This window comes from Diadema setosum, chromosome 12 (genome assembly GCF_964275005.1).
Source record: "Diadema setosum chromosome 12, eeDiaSeto1, whole genome shotgun sequence".
Lineage (NCBI taxonomy): Eukaryota > Metazoa > Echinodermata > Echinoidea > Diadematoida > Diadematidae > Diadema > Diadema setosum.
The window spans coordinates 23,725,764-23,742,358 of NC_092696.1; the positions used below are offsets into that span (position 1 = coordinate 23,725,764).

A 16,595-nucleotide genomic window follows, 5' to 3' on the forward strand; every position below is an offset into this window, starting at 1 on the left:
TTGCAGCATACAAGTTTGTTATTTTCTGAATGTCACAAAGTGCTATGAAGTCATTTCTGTGAGTTATATCTCCTGGAAGGCAAAGGCTGTACACCATCACATTACTTTTGTAAAAGCCCCTTTTCTAAAAGAATCTGTAAAAACCTTCTCGAGAACCAGTTCAGAAGTAATAGAGATAAGGTAATGCTAAGAGTAAGTAGTAGTGTATCATACAAAAACATTAGTATGATACACTTATAACTTACTTGTTTTGATGATCTGCTTGGTTACGCATACATATTCATGTGGTTGCCACATTATTTATTGTAATTATCATTACGTCATAATCACACTATTGTCCTCGACTGCAAGTGCACATGCTAATAAGACGCGCACTATGCCTCTTCTTAGATACCACACGCGTGTTGCCATAAACATTCATATGGTTACCACTTATGTATTATTATATAGAGAATAGAGTCACCTTGTTTACTTTCAGAATTGTCATTGTCGACCCTGAGGAAGACGAATGTATTCGTCGAAAATTTGGTCTGAATAAATAGCACTGTTGGACTGTCAAAATGCATTACCACTCTACTTTTTCATCTTTTCATGCCTCCGCCACGAAGTGGTGCCGGAGGCATTATGTTTTCGGGTTGTCCGTCCGTCCGTCCGTAATGAATTTTGTGGCAAGCGTAACTAAAAAACCTTTTGAGGTATCCTAATGAAACTTGGTATGTATGTGTCTTAGGTGGTGAAGTTGTGCCTATCAACTTTTGGGTCCACATGCTCAAGGTCAAAGTTCAAAAGGTCAAGGTCAAATACATAAAATTTCACTATTTCCTCCATATCTATGCATTGCCTGAAGATATTTTCTTGAAACTTAGTGTATACATGTATTACCCAATTAAGATTCTCTGGTGAAAGTTTGGGGTCATGAGGTCAAAGGTCAAAAGGTCAAGTAAAAATATTAAAAATTCACTTTTTTCTCTGTACCTTGGAAATTGTTCAAGGTATCTTCATGGAACATATACACATACTGACTGGCAGTGATCATCTAGAGAATCTAGGGTTCATGGGGTCAAAGGTCAAGGGCAACACTTCAACATTTTACTATTTCCCTCATATTTATGCAATGCCAGCAGGATTATCTTTTTTACACTTGGTGTATGCATGTATAACCCAATAGAGATTCTCTGTTAATTTTTTTTCTTTTTCTTTTTTGCCTCAAAGGTCAAAAGGTCAAAGATCAAGTGAAAGTGCTGAACTAGCTGTTTCCTCCATATCTAGGAAATGGTTCAAGTTATCTTGAAACTCACTACATATTTATGCATGTTCTGTCTGACAGTAATTATCTTAATATGAATTTTATGGTCAAAGGCCAGATGAAAATGGCAACAATTTACTATTCAATACAGAAATTGCACTTTTTCTCCATACCTTGAAACTTACTCAGTGCATAAGCTTATGAATGAATCAAAGTCAAGGTAAAGTTCTTAAATCTCCAAATACATGCTCTCCTATTCATCCAATTAAACCTAGGTCAAGGTAGGTGAACATTTAACACATTTGTGACAAACTTGTCATTTTAATATTTTGCCAATTTTGTGAAAATGTAATCACACATTGTCCACATGTACTATAGACCTATTAGGAGAACCATGCATTATGGCGGAGGCATACCAGTCACCATAGCAACATTTCTAGTCTATACTGGTACCAACACACAGACTACAAGTATCATTATATATATATATATATATATATATATATATATATATATATTTATTTATTTATTTATTTATGTATTTATTCATTTATATTTCTGGGATCAAATTGGGGACCAATTTACACATCTTGATCTCTTTTTGCAAATGCATGGTCAAATTAAATACAAAATTGTGAAAGGTATTAATGGCAGTGTGATAAAATATGCAAATACACACCATGTGTGAGTAGGGCTCAGTTGTTTGTTCCTGAATAAGTGATGTGACGCTTATCTTCTTTTTCAATGTTTATTATGCAGACACTGCACAAGCGGTCCCCAAACCATCAGAAATCCAGCTCCCAGAGTTGCCTCCTGATCAGCCCCCTCCACCACCAATGCCTTCTGATGATAGACAATCGCCACTCCCTCCCCCTCCTTTGCCAGAGGGCCCACCTCCACCCCCACCACCAGGTGAAGAACCTCCCCTCCCTCCCTTACCCCCTAGTCCCCCACCAAGCACTCCACCAGCTCCACCTCCAGATGATACAGACCCGTCCCGCCCTCTCACCCCTCCACCCTTCCTTGCCCCCTTACCCGGCATGGACCTCCCCACTCAGCCTCCACTTCCACCACCCACTGTGGCCAAGGAGAATGCTGGCACTGTTATTGGCAAACCTCAGGTGTTATACTCGGCGCCAGCAGCCACTAGGAGTGGACCGGTGATTGCTAGTGCAGCCATCCTCTCTGCACCACCTACCAGGGCCACTCTAACATCAGATGCCACACTGCAAGCCTCAAAGACTGTGCCAGCAGCACCTCCATCCAAATCCAAGGTCAAAAAGAAGCGAAAGAAGGAAAAAGAGGTACCTTCCCATGATTTTTTACGTATTCTTTCTTTCTTGATCAGAATACATATTTAGGTGGTGTTTTAGATGTACAAGAATCACTGCATGAAAAACATCAAATCTGGGAGTAAAGAAAAGAAAATATAAATTTGTTCTAAATGTTTCTTACTCTGGGAGCTCATAGTTTATTATTCTAATGGAATGATTCTGATGGGGAAAGTATTATATGGGAATTATTTCCACTTTAACAAAAATTTGGAGCAGAAATAGGGTCATGGGCAATATTCAGATAGTCATGGGAAATTCTTGTAATAACTCTATTCATACAAGACAAAAATGATAAAAGTAAATTGATCAGTTTGGTGCTTGTTAAAGGCAGTCGATTGAATAGATTGGGACAAACTTGAGAGTGGGCAGGTGTTCAGAGATTAAAGGCATAATTTACCATTTGCAGATGAAACAAAAAAAGCTTTAGTGCTTTAAAATAGTTCTAAAAAGTGAGTTAGAGATAGAAACAACCATTGTAAAAATTTACAAAGTACAGACTAAACCGTCTACAGTATGTTTTAATGAGAAAAATACCGATATCTCCATATATTTTAGGCTTTATTACAAAAATTTTATGTGGTAGAATGTTTTGTGATACAACAGACCTACACATATGCATCAAATGTGATATCTCAAAAATTTTTTAAATCACTGTTCCCAAAGGTAAACTGTACCTTTAAGGTCCTATTTTTGTGGCCCCGCCACAAAGTGTCGCTGGAGGCATTACGATTTTGGGTTGTCCGTCTGTCCGTCCTTCCATTTGTCCTTCTGTCCGTAATCAATTTTGTGGACAGCGTTACTAAAAAACCATTGGAGGTATCCTAATGAAACTTGGCATGTATATGTATGAGTGGGCGAAGTTGTGCCTATCAACTTTTGGGTGCACATGCTCCAGGTCAAAAGGTCAAGGTCAAATGCTCAAATTTCACTATTTCCCCCATATCTATGCAATGCCTGAAGGTATTTTCTTGAAACGTAGTGTATACATGTTCTACCCAATAAAGATTCTCCAGAGAGAAGATTCTCCAGAGTTTTTGGTCATGAGGTCAAAAAGTCAAGTGAAAATGTTAACATTTCACTTTTTTCTTCATATCTCACAAATGGTTCAAGGTAACTTCCTGGAACTTAATACATATGCATGTACTGACTGGCAGTGATTATCTAGGGAATTTAGGGGTCATGGATCAAAGGTCAAGGTCAACTCCTAAAAATTTCACTTTTTCTCTCATATTAATGCAATTCTTGCAGGATTTTTCTTGAAACTTAATGTATACATTATGTATTACCCAAAAGAGATTCTCTGGGAGGTTTCTTGCCAAAAGGTCAAAAGGTCAAGTGAAAGTGCTAAATTTCAGTTCTTCCTCCATGTCTCGAAAGTGACTCAATGTATCATCATGAATCTTAGTACATATTTATGCATGTTCTACCTGACAGTGATTCTCTTGGGAATTTTAGGGTTACAGGGTCAAAGGTCAAGGGTCAAAGGCCAGGTTAAAATGCTAATGTTTTTCTATTTAATACTGAAATCACACTTTTTCTCCATACCTTGAAAATTACGCAATGCAGAAACTTATGAAAGGATCAAAAGTCAAGTAAAAAACCTCAAATCCCCAAATACATGCACTCTTAGACAATATAGCCATTCATCCATTTGAACCTAGTTCAAGGAAAGTGAACATTCAACACATTTGTGACAAACCTGTCATTTTAATATTTTGCCCATTATGTGAAACTGGCATCACACATTGTCAAGACATTGTACTACAGACATATTAGGAGAACCATGCATTATGGCGGAGGCATACCAGTCGCCATAGCGACATTTCAAGTTAAATTATGACATGCAATGCACTGTAGAAGTGCACATATCTGATAGTAGTTTGTGTACATTGAGAGTGGATTGATTGTAGTTTGGATAAGGTTAAATGACACTTAGTGAATCACTCACCTGAAGAAAGTCACAGTTATTGGTTGACATCATGATTGTGTTTTGTGACATGACTGTTAATAGAGCAAGTCAGTGAAGAGTAAGCTGCCACACTCACTGGTCTCCAAGTGGGCTCAGATCAAGGAGGAGCAAGAGAAGGAGATGGAGGAGAGTGAATCAGAAGAAGAGGAAGATGTGGAGACCAGGAACCAGAAGATGATTGCAGAGTGGAAGAAGGAACAACTTTTAAAGTAAGAGACAGCTCCTTCATTACCATATTGCCATGTTACAATTATTGTCAGTTTATAAGCTGAAATTTCATTCTGAGTGAGGATAATGGTTAGGGGTATTCATTGATGGTGCCTGCGTATCAGGACAATTACCCCCTGCCTAGATACTGGTTAGTGATAAGGTTAGAGTAAAGATTAGGGTTAGAGTTTGAGTTAGGGTTAGGATTAGGTTCAGGATTAGGATTAGGGCCAGGGAAAGGGTCTAGGGTAATTGTCCAGGGGGTAATTGCCCTAGACCCAGTGCCTGTGTATGGCATAGTCAAGATTGCTTAAGACAAGTCAGATTTTAAGAACAATTATGAAAGGGTGGAGGCATAGAAGATGGTTAAGTTGTACCATGGAAGAAACATAACTTGGAAGGCAGCATCTCTTAGTTTCATAATTTCTGTGAATGTCCATTGGTGAGTCGACAGTAATTAGGTGATGATATTGTCCAGCTTTTGCCTGAAAAGATTTGTTTGTAGATTAACCATTGTTATGCTTCCTAAGCTTATTATACCCCCACCCACACATAGTGTGTAGGGGGGGTATATAGGAATCACTCTGAGGTTGGGTGGCCGGTCGGTCGGTCAGACAGCAGTCGGGCGGGTGGTCGAGCGGTCGGTCCGTTGCAAAATCTTGTGGATCGAAATCCTCTCTCATTTTTTGAGCAATTGACCCCAAGTTTAGCATGTGTGACTACTATCAAAAGTAGATGTGCAAGACACCATTTTCGTTAGTATCGCATAATGCGTTGCCATGACAACGGCATATTTTCATTAAAAAGCGTTGCCATGACAACGGCATATTTTCATTAAAAAAGGTGTGGATCAAACTACTCTCATTTTTTGAGCAATTAACCCCAAATTTAGCATGTGTGACCACTATCAAAGGAAGATGTGCAAAACACCTTTTTTGTAAGTATTGCATAATGAGTTGTCATGGCAATGGCAAATTTTTAAAAAATCATACAAAATGTTGTGGATCGAACTACTCTCATTTTTTGAGCAATTGACCCCAAATTTGGCATGTGTGACCACTATAAAAGGTAGATGTGCAAGCCACCTTTTTTGTTAGTATCGCATAATGCGTTGCCATGGCAACGGCAAATTTTCGTGAAAAACTTGAGGATCGAACTACTTTCTCATTTCTTGAGCAAAAAACTTCAAATTTGGCATGTTTGACTGCTATCACAGGCAGATGTGCAAGACACCTTTTTCATGAGTATTTCATAATGCGTTGCCATGTCAACGGCAGATTTTCATAAAAATCTTACAAAATGTTGTGGATCAAACTACTCTCTCAGTTTTGTAGCAATTCAGTTTGAATTTGGGATATGCGATCAATGTAATGTATTGGTTGTGCAAAACACATTTGATGTGTGCATTAATGAATCTGTTGCCAACAGCAGTTTTTTTTTACCAATCATACAAAAATATGTGGATTAACCTAACTCCTTCAGTTTTCAAGCATTTGGCTTGAAAATTGGCACATGTGACCACTATGGTACGTAGATGTGCATAATTACTCTTACGTCATTGTTGATCAATACGTTGCCATGGTAACAGCAAAGTTTGAATGAAAATCATACGAAAATATTGTGGATTTGGTTAACTCCCTCAGTCTTAGAGCATTTGACTTGAAATTTGGCTCACATGGCCATTAAAGTATAATATGTTTGTATTATAGATGTGCAAACTTAATCTTTCGTCAGTGGTGAACAATGCGTTGCCATGGTAACAGCTTTTTTTTACCAAAAAGCATTATTGTGGATTCAGCTAACTCCCTTAGTCTGTGAGCATTTAGCTTGAAATTTGGCACACATGACCACTGTGGTACGCAGATGTGTAAACGTAATCTTTCGTCAGTGATGATCAATGTGTTGCCATGGTAACTGCATATTTTGAATAAAAATCATACAAAAATATTGTGGATTCAGTTAACTCCCTCAATCTTTGAGCATTTGGCTTGAAATTTTGGCACATGTGACCACTATAGCATATATGAGATATACGTGCAAACTTGATCTTTCATCAGTGTTGAGCAATGTGTTGCCATGGTAACAGCATATTTTCACTAAAATGCATACAAAAATATTGTGGATTCAGGTAACTACCTCAGTCTTTGAGCATTTAGCTTGAAATTTGGCACATGCGACCACTATAGTACCTCAATGTGCATACGTAATCTTTTTTCATTGTTGATCAATGTGTTGCCATGGTAACAGCATATTTTGAATGAAAATCATGCAAAAATATTGTGGATTCAGTTAACTCCCTCAGTCTTTGAGCATTTGGCTGGAAATTTGGCACATGTGACCACAATAGCATATAGATGTGCAAGCTTAATCTGTCATTAGTGTTGAACAATACGTTGCCATGGTAACAGCATTTTTTCACCAAAAAACATTTAAAGATATTTTGGATTCAGCTAGTTCCCTCAGTCTTTGAGCATTTGGCTTGAAATTTGGCGCACCTGATCACTATGGTACGTAGATGTGCATACAGTTAAACTCGCATAAGTCGATCTTCTCGGGACTGAGCAAAACACATCGACTTAGGCGAGTTTCGACTTGTACGTAAGTCGAGAAAAATCGACTTAAAGTTACACCACACGTACATATGTATAATGTACATGTATGTTGTCTACTCTGGAGCCGAGAACTGGAGCGGTGTGCCCGATATTTGCCCTTCAGCAAGACACTTTATCCACATTGATGCAGGCCAGGGCTCCACACTAACTTTTATTTTGGTGGCCCCAAAATGATTGATTTTTATTTTTTGGTGGCCCGAACAAAAAAAAAAAAAAACAAGCAAAACTAAATTGGTCCTACGTTCGGTCCGAAAGTTACCGTTATCTATTTCTGATTGTAAAAGCAATCATCCACCATTTACAAGTATTTTAACACCTTCCGGAGCCGAATGTTGCCGTTAATCATTTTCAAATGTAAAAACAAGCAACCGACATTCATTCAGGATCTTACGGAGCTGAATATCATCCTTATTCATTTCCGAACTTGAAAGCAAACATCCGCTTTTTATTTCATCATCTAAATGAGCCGATTGATACCGTTAATCATTTCCAAATGTAAAAGAAACAATCTGTTACTTATTTTAGCATCGTACGGAGCAGAATATTACCGTTATTCGATCTCCAAATTCAAAAGCAAACACCCGACATTTATTTTATGGTCGTAAGGAGCCGAATGTTACTGCTGTCCACTTCCGAAAGTGAAATGAATCATCTGACATTTATTTTGGCATCTTCAGAAGTCGAATGTTACATGCTATTTACCTTCGAACGTAAAAGCGAACTTTCGGCAATTATTTCATCATCGCACTGAGTTGAATACTATAGTTATTCATTTCCGAACGCCAAAGCAAACATTCAAAATTTATTTTAGCATCTTCCGGAGCTGAATGTTACTGCTATTTACTTTCAAACATAAAAGCAAACATAAGACATTCATTTTATCATCGGACGGAGTTGAATACTATTGTTATTTATTTCCGAACGTTAAAGCAAATATCAAACATTAACTTTACCATCAAACGCAGCTAAATGTTACTGTTATTCATTTCGAAATTTAAAAGCAAACATCCGACAGTTATTTAGCATCGTATGGAGAAGAATATTACTGCTATTCACTTACGAACGTAAAAACAATCATCTGACATTTATTTTAGCATCTTCTGGAGCCGAATGTTATTGCTATTTACTTTCGAAAGTAAAAGCAAACACCCGACATTTATCTCATTGTCGTACGAAGTTGATTATTATTGTTATTCATTTCCGAACGTCAAAGGGATAATTCGACATTTACTTTAGCATCTTCCGGAGCTGAATGTTAATGTTATTTACTTTTGAACGTAAAAGTAAACATCCGACATTTATTTCATCATCGTACAAAGTTGATTATTATTGTTATTCATTTCCGAACGTCAAAGGGATAATTCGACATTTACTTTAGCATCTTCCGGAGCTGAATGTAATTGTTATTTACTTTCGAACGTAAAAGTAAACATCCGGCATTTATTTTATCATCGTATGGAGTTGAACATCATTATTTTTCATATCCGAACGTCAAAGCAAACATTCGACATTTATTTCAGCATCTTCCGGATACTTTTTTTTTTATCCTTATTCATTTCCGAACGCAAAATCAAATCTCTGACATTCCAAAAGTATAAGCAAACATCCGACATTTATTTTAGTATTATACGGAATCGAATATTACCGTTATTCATTTCCAAAATTAAAAGAGCAAACATCTGACATTTATTCAGCATCTTATGGAACCGATTGTTACCGCTTCATTTCCAAAACTGAAGGCAAACATTCGGCTTTTTTGGTGGCCCGGCGTGCGTTTTTGGTGACCCCGGTCGCAAATTAACCATTCGCGAAATCGTGATTCGATTCGCGAAAAGACTCCGCTAAATATAAGGCATAGATCGCTACACTCGGCAGGGGCTACGTCGTCCTTTCACCAGGTCTCGTTACAAAACCAAAATCTCGCGCGAGTTCTTGCGTTACCTATCGTTAATGTTAACGAAACATGGTTAATTTGCGCTAGGGATCGTTACTCATCGTTGCTACCGAAACGTTAATTTTCCCGATCATTAGTTTGCGTTACTAACGATTCAGGTGAAACCGCTTGCGTTAATGAAACGTTAATGTTTGTTTACGCAGTTTCTTTTGGTATATACTGTATGTAAACAAAAACTGGCGTCTCGTGATTTTGACAGTGATTTATTACACAATAAAATCTTATTCGACTTAGGCACAGTGAATTCAATGGTTTTTCCGTGAAAGTGTTCTTAGAATTTCATCGACTTAAGCGAGTATTCGACTTAAAAAATTCGACTTATGAGTGAATTAATACACGTAAGTCAATGGGGAAAAATCAGGACTTTTTAAAATTATCGACTTGCGCGATTATTTGACATATGCGATGTCGACTTAGGCGAGTTTAACTGTACGTAATCTTTTGTCATTGTTGATCAATGTGTTGCCATGGTAACAGCATATTTTGAATGAAAATCATGCAAAGATATTTGGATTCAGCTAGTTCCTCAGTCTTTGAGCATTTGGCTTAAAATTTGGCACATGCAACCAGTATAGTACAGAGATATGCAAACTTCATATTTCATCATTGTTGAACAATGTGTTGCCATGGTAACAGTGCATTGTGAATGAAAATCATACAAACATTTCGATTCTCCTGACGCTCTCTGTTTTAGAGCATTTTGGCTTCAAATTTGGCACATGTTACCTCTACATTACCTAGATGTGCCAGAAAATCTTTTGTCAGTGTTGAAAATGTGTTGCCATGGTAACAGTATATTTTGAATGAAAATGATACACTAATATTGTGAATTTAACTAAGCCCCTCAGCCTTTTAGCATTTGGCTTGAAATTTGGCACATGCGACAGCTATGATATATATAGTTGTGCAAACTTCATTTTTTCCTAATGTCCAACATTGTGTCGCCATGGTAACACAGTTTTTAATGAAAACCATAGAAATCATCACTTTATTTATCTTGCTCAGTCAGTTTTTGAACACTTGACTTGAGATGTGGGACATGTGACTAACAGTGAGCAATACATTTATTCACTGTTGAACAGTGCAGTGCCAGTAAAAAGTTTTTTAAAAAAATAATCCTGGTTGAGCTAATTCCCTCAGTTGTAGATGGGAGTATATTAATCACAATAAGTGATAGTTATAGTTATTTTTATTTTTCTCTTTCTTACTGGCTTTAATCGTTGCCTCAATTTTGTTTGATACATGAAGAAGACTCGGTTCACATAAGCTGTTGTCCGGTTATAAGGTATTCACAAGATGATATCTATAATCTTTGAAAGATTTTGTGCAAACTTTGCAGTAATGCACTCAGACACACTAATCAGATTATTAGAAAAATGTACCCTTAAGATTGAAAGAGCACTTTATTTCAGAAAGCAACAACAGATATTTAAATGTTGTGGTTTTTTTTTTTAAATACACCCATAAGCCATTATTTCATAGGACATTTGAACATATTGTGGTGCAAATCTTATTGTTAGAGACACTCAAATACAACCAAGCTTACCCAAGATTTGGAAACCAACAAGCTCAGTTTGGAAAAGAGATCAATGATGGTTTTTATTACTTTTATTGAAAAAGAATCTTTCCTCCTTTGTACATCATTCTCGTTACAGGGGCAAGACGAAATTCAATGCCAACTTTGAGGAAATTCAGGGTGACTGGAGAGAGAGACTGAAGAGGAAATCCAATGTTCAGTAGGAGACACATGTGAATTAGAAGTTCCAGCTGTAAGCTTACAGAGCATCGGAATAGACTGTCTTCCGTTATTGCTTTTCTTTCTGGTACACAGCACAAACTCACCAGCTCAAGATCAACAAGTATGGATTCATCACATAGAATATTCATGCTTTTGTTGTGAGAAGGGACATTTCAAGAACATTTTGTTTTTATTCACATCTTTTATTCAGACTGCAACATTGATGGAGTATGAGCCACGTTCAGAAGTTTGTTGCTTGCCAATGTGTAGTCAATATTTTAAAATCAGTGTAAATTCTGTTTGCTTGTTGTTGTTTTTTTCTTGTAATGTGGAAATATTTTCCTTTGCTAATGTAATGTTTCTGATGGCTATATTCAGAGATGCCAACTGTTACTTTTTTTTGCAGTATTCTGTACTGTTGCTGTTGTTGTTTTTGCCAAAAATACTGTTATTCCCAAATTGTATTACTACACATTGCAGGAAAGGTGAAAATACTTTATTTTTAACGAAAAATATACCTTTTCAGCCCTCAGAATTCTGCAATGCAGGTACATGGTTTGCATCCCTGTATTTATGTAAGTGCTATCGTTTTTCAAGCAGAGTACAAGTTTGTCACTAAGATCTTCATGATGGATGGTTTTATGTTTCTTCACTTGGGGATTCCTACTTGCAATGTCCTCTCAATTTTTGAATGAAATAAAGTGTGTCAGTGTCAGGTCATATTTTCGTCTTATGTTGGGATGAAAAAATGAAATGAACTTCTGTATTTCTGTGTGAAATGTCAATGTTTTGAGGATAAATGATTCAGTTAATGTTTGTGAACCCAATGTATACATTTAGCTACACAAATCTGGACAAATGCGGATCATGTGATTCTGGCCATTAAAAAAAGGACTCTTAGCAAAATGAACATCCAAGAAAAATAAGTCAGAAGAGAGAGGAAACTTAAATCCAGGATGAAGCCTCAGCTGTGTTGTTTGTGTAGTGTACAATGAAGTTTGCAAAAGAACTTGGTCTTCATGATGTTTTAGCTAGATTGATGTGGGCATGAAGTAGAATCAATAGGACTATGTGTTTGGTTGACAATCCCACATGAAATGATGGAAATAAATATAACCTTAGAATCTAAGGGGGAAAACATGACAAGAGAAAATAAACAAATAAGAAGGGATATTGACTTTATAAAAATAGTGCTTTGAACACTTCGTTAGCTCCATATCAAGCAGATGTTTGATGTGATTCACTAAGTGACCATGTCCTGTGAGTTTCTTGTTGAAAGGCATGAAGATGAAGACACCTGTCAGGCTAGAATCTCTACTCATTATCATGGGAGATAGCATACAAAACCATGCCTAGGTACTAGTCTTTATTAACAATGGTGATGCTGGATTGATTGATAATATTGTTTCGTGTGTCAAGACATTGAATATTTTGTTTAATTACTGCATTCACCACATATTTTTTGTGTCTGATAGTTTGCTAATCAAAGTTCGTAGAGCGATCTCGGTGGTTAAATTCAAGATCAAGAACTACATCTACGGAATGAGAAATCAGTATTATCCCTTTTCAAGTAGTTAGGTAGCAATTTCTCACCTTGGAGATGGGGTACATTACATTTCTGTTCCAGGAGGCAATGTGTTAGTGTGTTGTTAATTTATGAACATCAGTGTGTTCTGAAAATGGGAAAATACATAGTATCTACATACGGTATGCTGGAGCCCTTCGCAACAGTACAAAACAGTTATTCTTGAATGCTTATTTGAAAGCATTCTATGGGCATAGTTCTGTTCTGAGGGGAAAGAAGTGATTTCTCTGAAAGTGGTCGACTGAATCATGGCATTCTTTCTGATGATGCAACATATTTAAAATGAGTATGTCAGATATTTCTCCAACTTGCCTTACCTGAAATCACTAGATCATGTGTCAGTCTGAGACGCCATACTTAATTGTTTGATTGAAGGTGAATGATATCTTGTTAAATCATAGGGATGCTGTAAGCATGTCATGTCAAATGAACTTTATTTTATATCATTGCTTTTTCTAAAGTCAGTTGGATTTAAAAGTGTGGGCTAGTACAGTATGAGTTTTTCTTCTGCGTTTCTGTGAAATATGACCATATTTTTTGTATATAGATAACTGTATTTCTCCTTTTTTTTTATTGGAGCTTGTGAAATGATAGCATGATTATTCAGGAACAGAAAGTTTGCTAAAATGTAGTATTCTTTCAACCAAGCTACCAAACTTTTCACCCCCCCCCCCCAAAAAAAAAAAAAAAGTGCTACTCTTTAATGTAAAGTAGTTACCACACATTGTAGGCCTATGGTCGAATGACTCCGACACCAGAAGCAGTTTGTACAGTGCATCTGTTGCCTCATTTGTGGTACCCAAAGAAAGCTGCAACTGAACTTACACTTTCTTAGATTTTTGTCAAGTTTGTAGCTTTTCCATTTAGGGCGATTGTGTTGTGAAGCATTTTGAGAGACTTGATTTCAGTCAACCTGGCATTAGTTAAATCCATAGAGAAGAGGTAAGATCATTTTTTTTTTAAAAAGAGGAAAACATCAAGACTTGAACAGAGCATCAATTCTGGTAGGTTTTCGTGTGTTGTGTGTTCAACCTTGATGTGGATTATGAAATCATGTGAGCAAACTTGGATTGGCACTAAAAGCCATTATTTCCAGGGACCATTGACAGTGCAAGAGGGATAGACTCATTGTAATGAGAAACAATGACTCAACAAATGTCTGTTATACATATGCATACATATGCATTTACATGAAAAAGTTATGGTCAAAGTTGAGTGAAAAAAAAAACAAATGCTTTCAAGAAAAAAAAAATTGAGTAAAGTGTATGTTTCTTTGTCACCATTAAGCAAAGTGAATACTGTACGTCTCTACACTGTTGTATCAATTGTTGTGTTTAACAGAGCTCAGTAATGAGAATGAAAAAAGACACACAAATTCATGATGAAGTTGCCATCTATATGGTTGAAGTGATTATCTCATAATCAGAGGTAACAAGTCATAGTTTATAAATTGAAAGTTTATGCTTCAGTTGCAGGGTAAAATGTGTGTTGTTGAATTTTGTCCTGAAGCATTTTTTTTTTCTTTTTTAGTTAATTTCCTACTTTTTGAGGGGGAATTGAGACACCTCTTGTTCAAAATTACCAACTACACAGTCTCTCTTTTCTCATGAAAGGCACTTTTCAGAAGCAAAATACAAATATTGATGTCTTAATTTTTTCCCTTGTGAGTCTAAGGACTAGGGGTTCCTTTCAGCTGGTGTCTGATTTCACAAATTACTCTTACTGAAAAGATATTGACATATAGAAGCATTGAACTGCTTTATAGTTGGCAAATTTTCATTTGAGAAGGCAACTCATTGTAAATAGCCAAGAACTTCTCAAATTGTATGAGTGACAAATTTCTGTAAATTATAATTCTTTGCTTAATGTTGGATAATGAATAAATCTGCATTGCACTTATTCTTTGTTTTCAAACAGTTATATTCAAGTCTCTTCTGCAGAGCGAGTGAGGTCACTTTTGAAGTTACAAACCGGAGTTTTACTGAAGTTAAAGATATGATGGAAGTCCTGAATACAGGATTTTGATTAATTGGTTGTAAATGTTATTTAAAATAGAATGTATTTCATTTCAACAACTTCTACCTTTTTTTCCCCATTTTTTAGACAGCCATTAAAAATACTTAGTATTAATGCTGCGTGCATTGAAGAAAATATTGTTAGAAAAATGACAAAGCTATATGTACTGCCACCAGCCATTTTGAAATGTTACATGTGCAGAAAACAAAACAAAGCAAAGCAACCAATTGAACACATCTCGTGTACTGACAAATTGTACTGTGTGTTGTTAAATCTAAATTGTACAAGGCTTCTTCAAAATCAATGGAAAGCAAGAGAGATGAAAAGCAATTTACTGAGATACCATTTAGTATTGCTGTACATTTTTTTTTTTTTTTTGGGGGGGGGGGGGTTGCCAAAAGTAGGCTTCATGGAAAATACTGTTTTCCCAAATTGTCTATAGCAGGAAAGATGGAAATATTGTTTTTCCACCAAAAAAACACCTCTGCAATGAAACAATAGTGATCACATGATAGCTGACTATTTGTAACCATGGTACTACATTTTCAAGTGAACAAATGGCAAATGATATCAAATGCTAGAACAATTGTATTTTAATCTACAAAGCAACAAGAGACCCGTGGGTCTAGCGCTCACCTGAGTATCGCAAGTTCACCTTTCACGCAGTCACTAATCTAAATTATTCACAGCTCTACTAAAATTTGACCAGGCATTCTCAAGTAGAAGATGAAAATGTACAATAAGGGCCCAAATTTTTTAAGATTACTTAATTTGGGGGGGGGGATTGGGGGCCCCCTGGGGCCCTCTGGATGGGGCATGGTGCCCATTTTGATAAATTGAGATCCTGACCCCCTTGGGATGCTACCTGCCAAGTTTGACGAAAATCCATCGTGAGGTTTTCAGGAAGAAGATGAAAATGTACAATTCAGGCCCCCATTTGGACCTTCCCAACCCCTGCCCCCAAGAGGGGAACCCCTTGATCTGCTATGAACAAACTTGAAACTACAGTCATTAATGTACTCACTCATAGTACTATCTTAGCTCTATAACTTCTGATTCTAAAGAAGATTTTTAAAGATTCCTTCATTTTGGGGGGTTTGAGCCCCCCTGGGGGCCCCCTGGGTGGGGCATCAATCGCATGATGCCCATTTTAACAAATTGAGATCCTCCCCCCCTAGGGATGCTACCTGTCAAGTTTGGTGAAAATGGGTCATGGGGTTCTCAAGAAGATGAAAATGTACAATTTAGGCCCCATTAGGACCCCTCCCCACACCCTCCCCTGGGTCCCAAGGGGGGCACCCCTGATTCTGCCATGAACAAACTTGAAACTACAGTCATCAATGTACTAACTCATAGTATTAACTTAGCTCTATCACTTCTGGTTCTAGAGAAGGAGATTTTTACAGATTCCTTAATTTTGGGGGGTTTGCCCCCCCCCCCCCCCCCCGGGGGCCCCCTGGGTGGGGCATGGTGCCCATTTTAACAAATTGAGTTCCTAACCCCCTAGGGATGCTACCTGCCAAGTTTGATGAAAATCGGTCTTGGGGATTTTCACAAAGAAGATGAAAATGTAAAAAGTTTACCCACGACGGACGCCGGACGAAGGGCGATTGCAATAGTTCACTTGAGCCTTTGGCTCAGGTGAGCTAAAAACCCCCGAGTGTCTGATGATTTGTGAAACATACATTTGTGTTTTAATGGAGTGTAAAAGGTTCACAACTTTTGGTACTCGCTGAGGTGCAAATCTGTAAACAACAGAAGCTGCATTTTACCGTACCTCCTTGATTTTACATACCGAGGTATTGTTGATGGTGTGAAAATGGCTATCACAGAAAATTACTGGGAAAAGTATGCATTACACACTTAAAGTTCATTTTCTAGGAAATATGGAGATAATGGATTCTGTCATTGGCCAAATGTTTATTGTTGGCAAA

The 16,595-nt window shown here is 37.1% G+C and overlaps 1 protein-coding gene across 1 annotated transcript in view; it reads left to right on the forward strand.

Moving 5' to 3' along the window:
* LOC140236124 (formin-binding protein 4-like) overlaps positions 1–14,544 on the forward strand; it is a 50,803-nt gene extending 36,259 nt beyond the window's left edge. Inside the window, exons 11-13 of the mRNA XM_072316098.1 lie at positions 2,006–2,550; positions 4,592–4,758; positions 10,978–14,544. Of these exons, the coding sequence (XP_072172199.1) occupies positions 2,006–2,550; positions 4,592–4,758; positions 10,978–11,062 (797 nt within the window). The 3' untranslated portion in view covers positions 11,063–14,544. The remainder of the gene's footprint in view (positions 1–2,005; positions 2,551–4,591; positions 4,759–10,977) is intronic.
* The last annotated feature ends 2,051 nt before the right edge of the window (positions 14,545–16,595 follow it).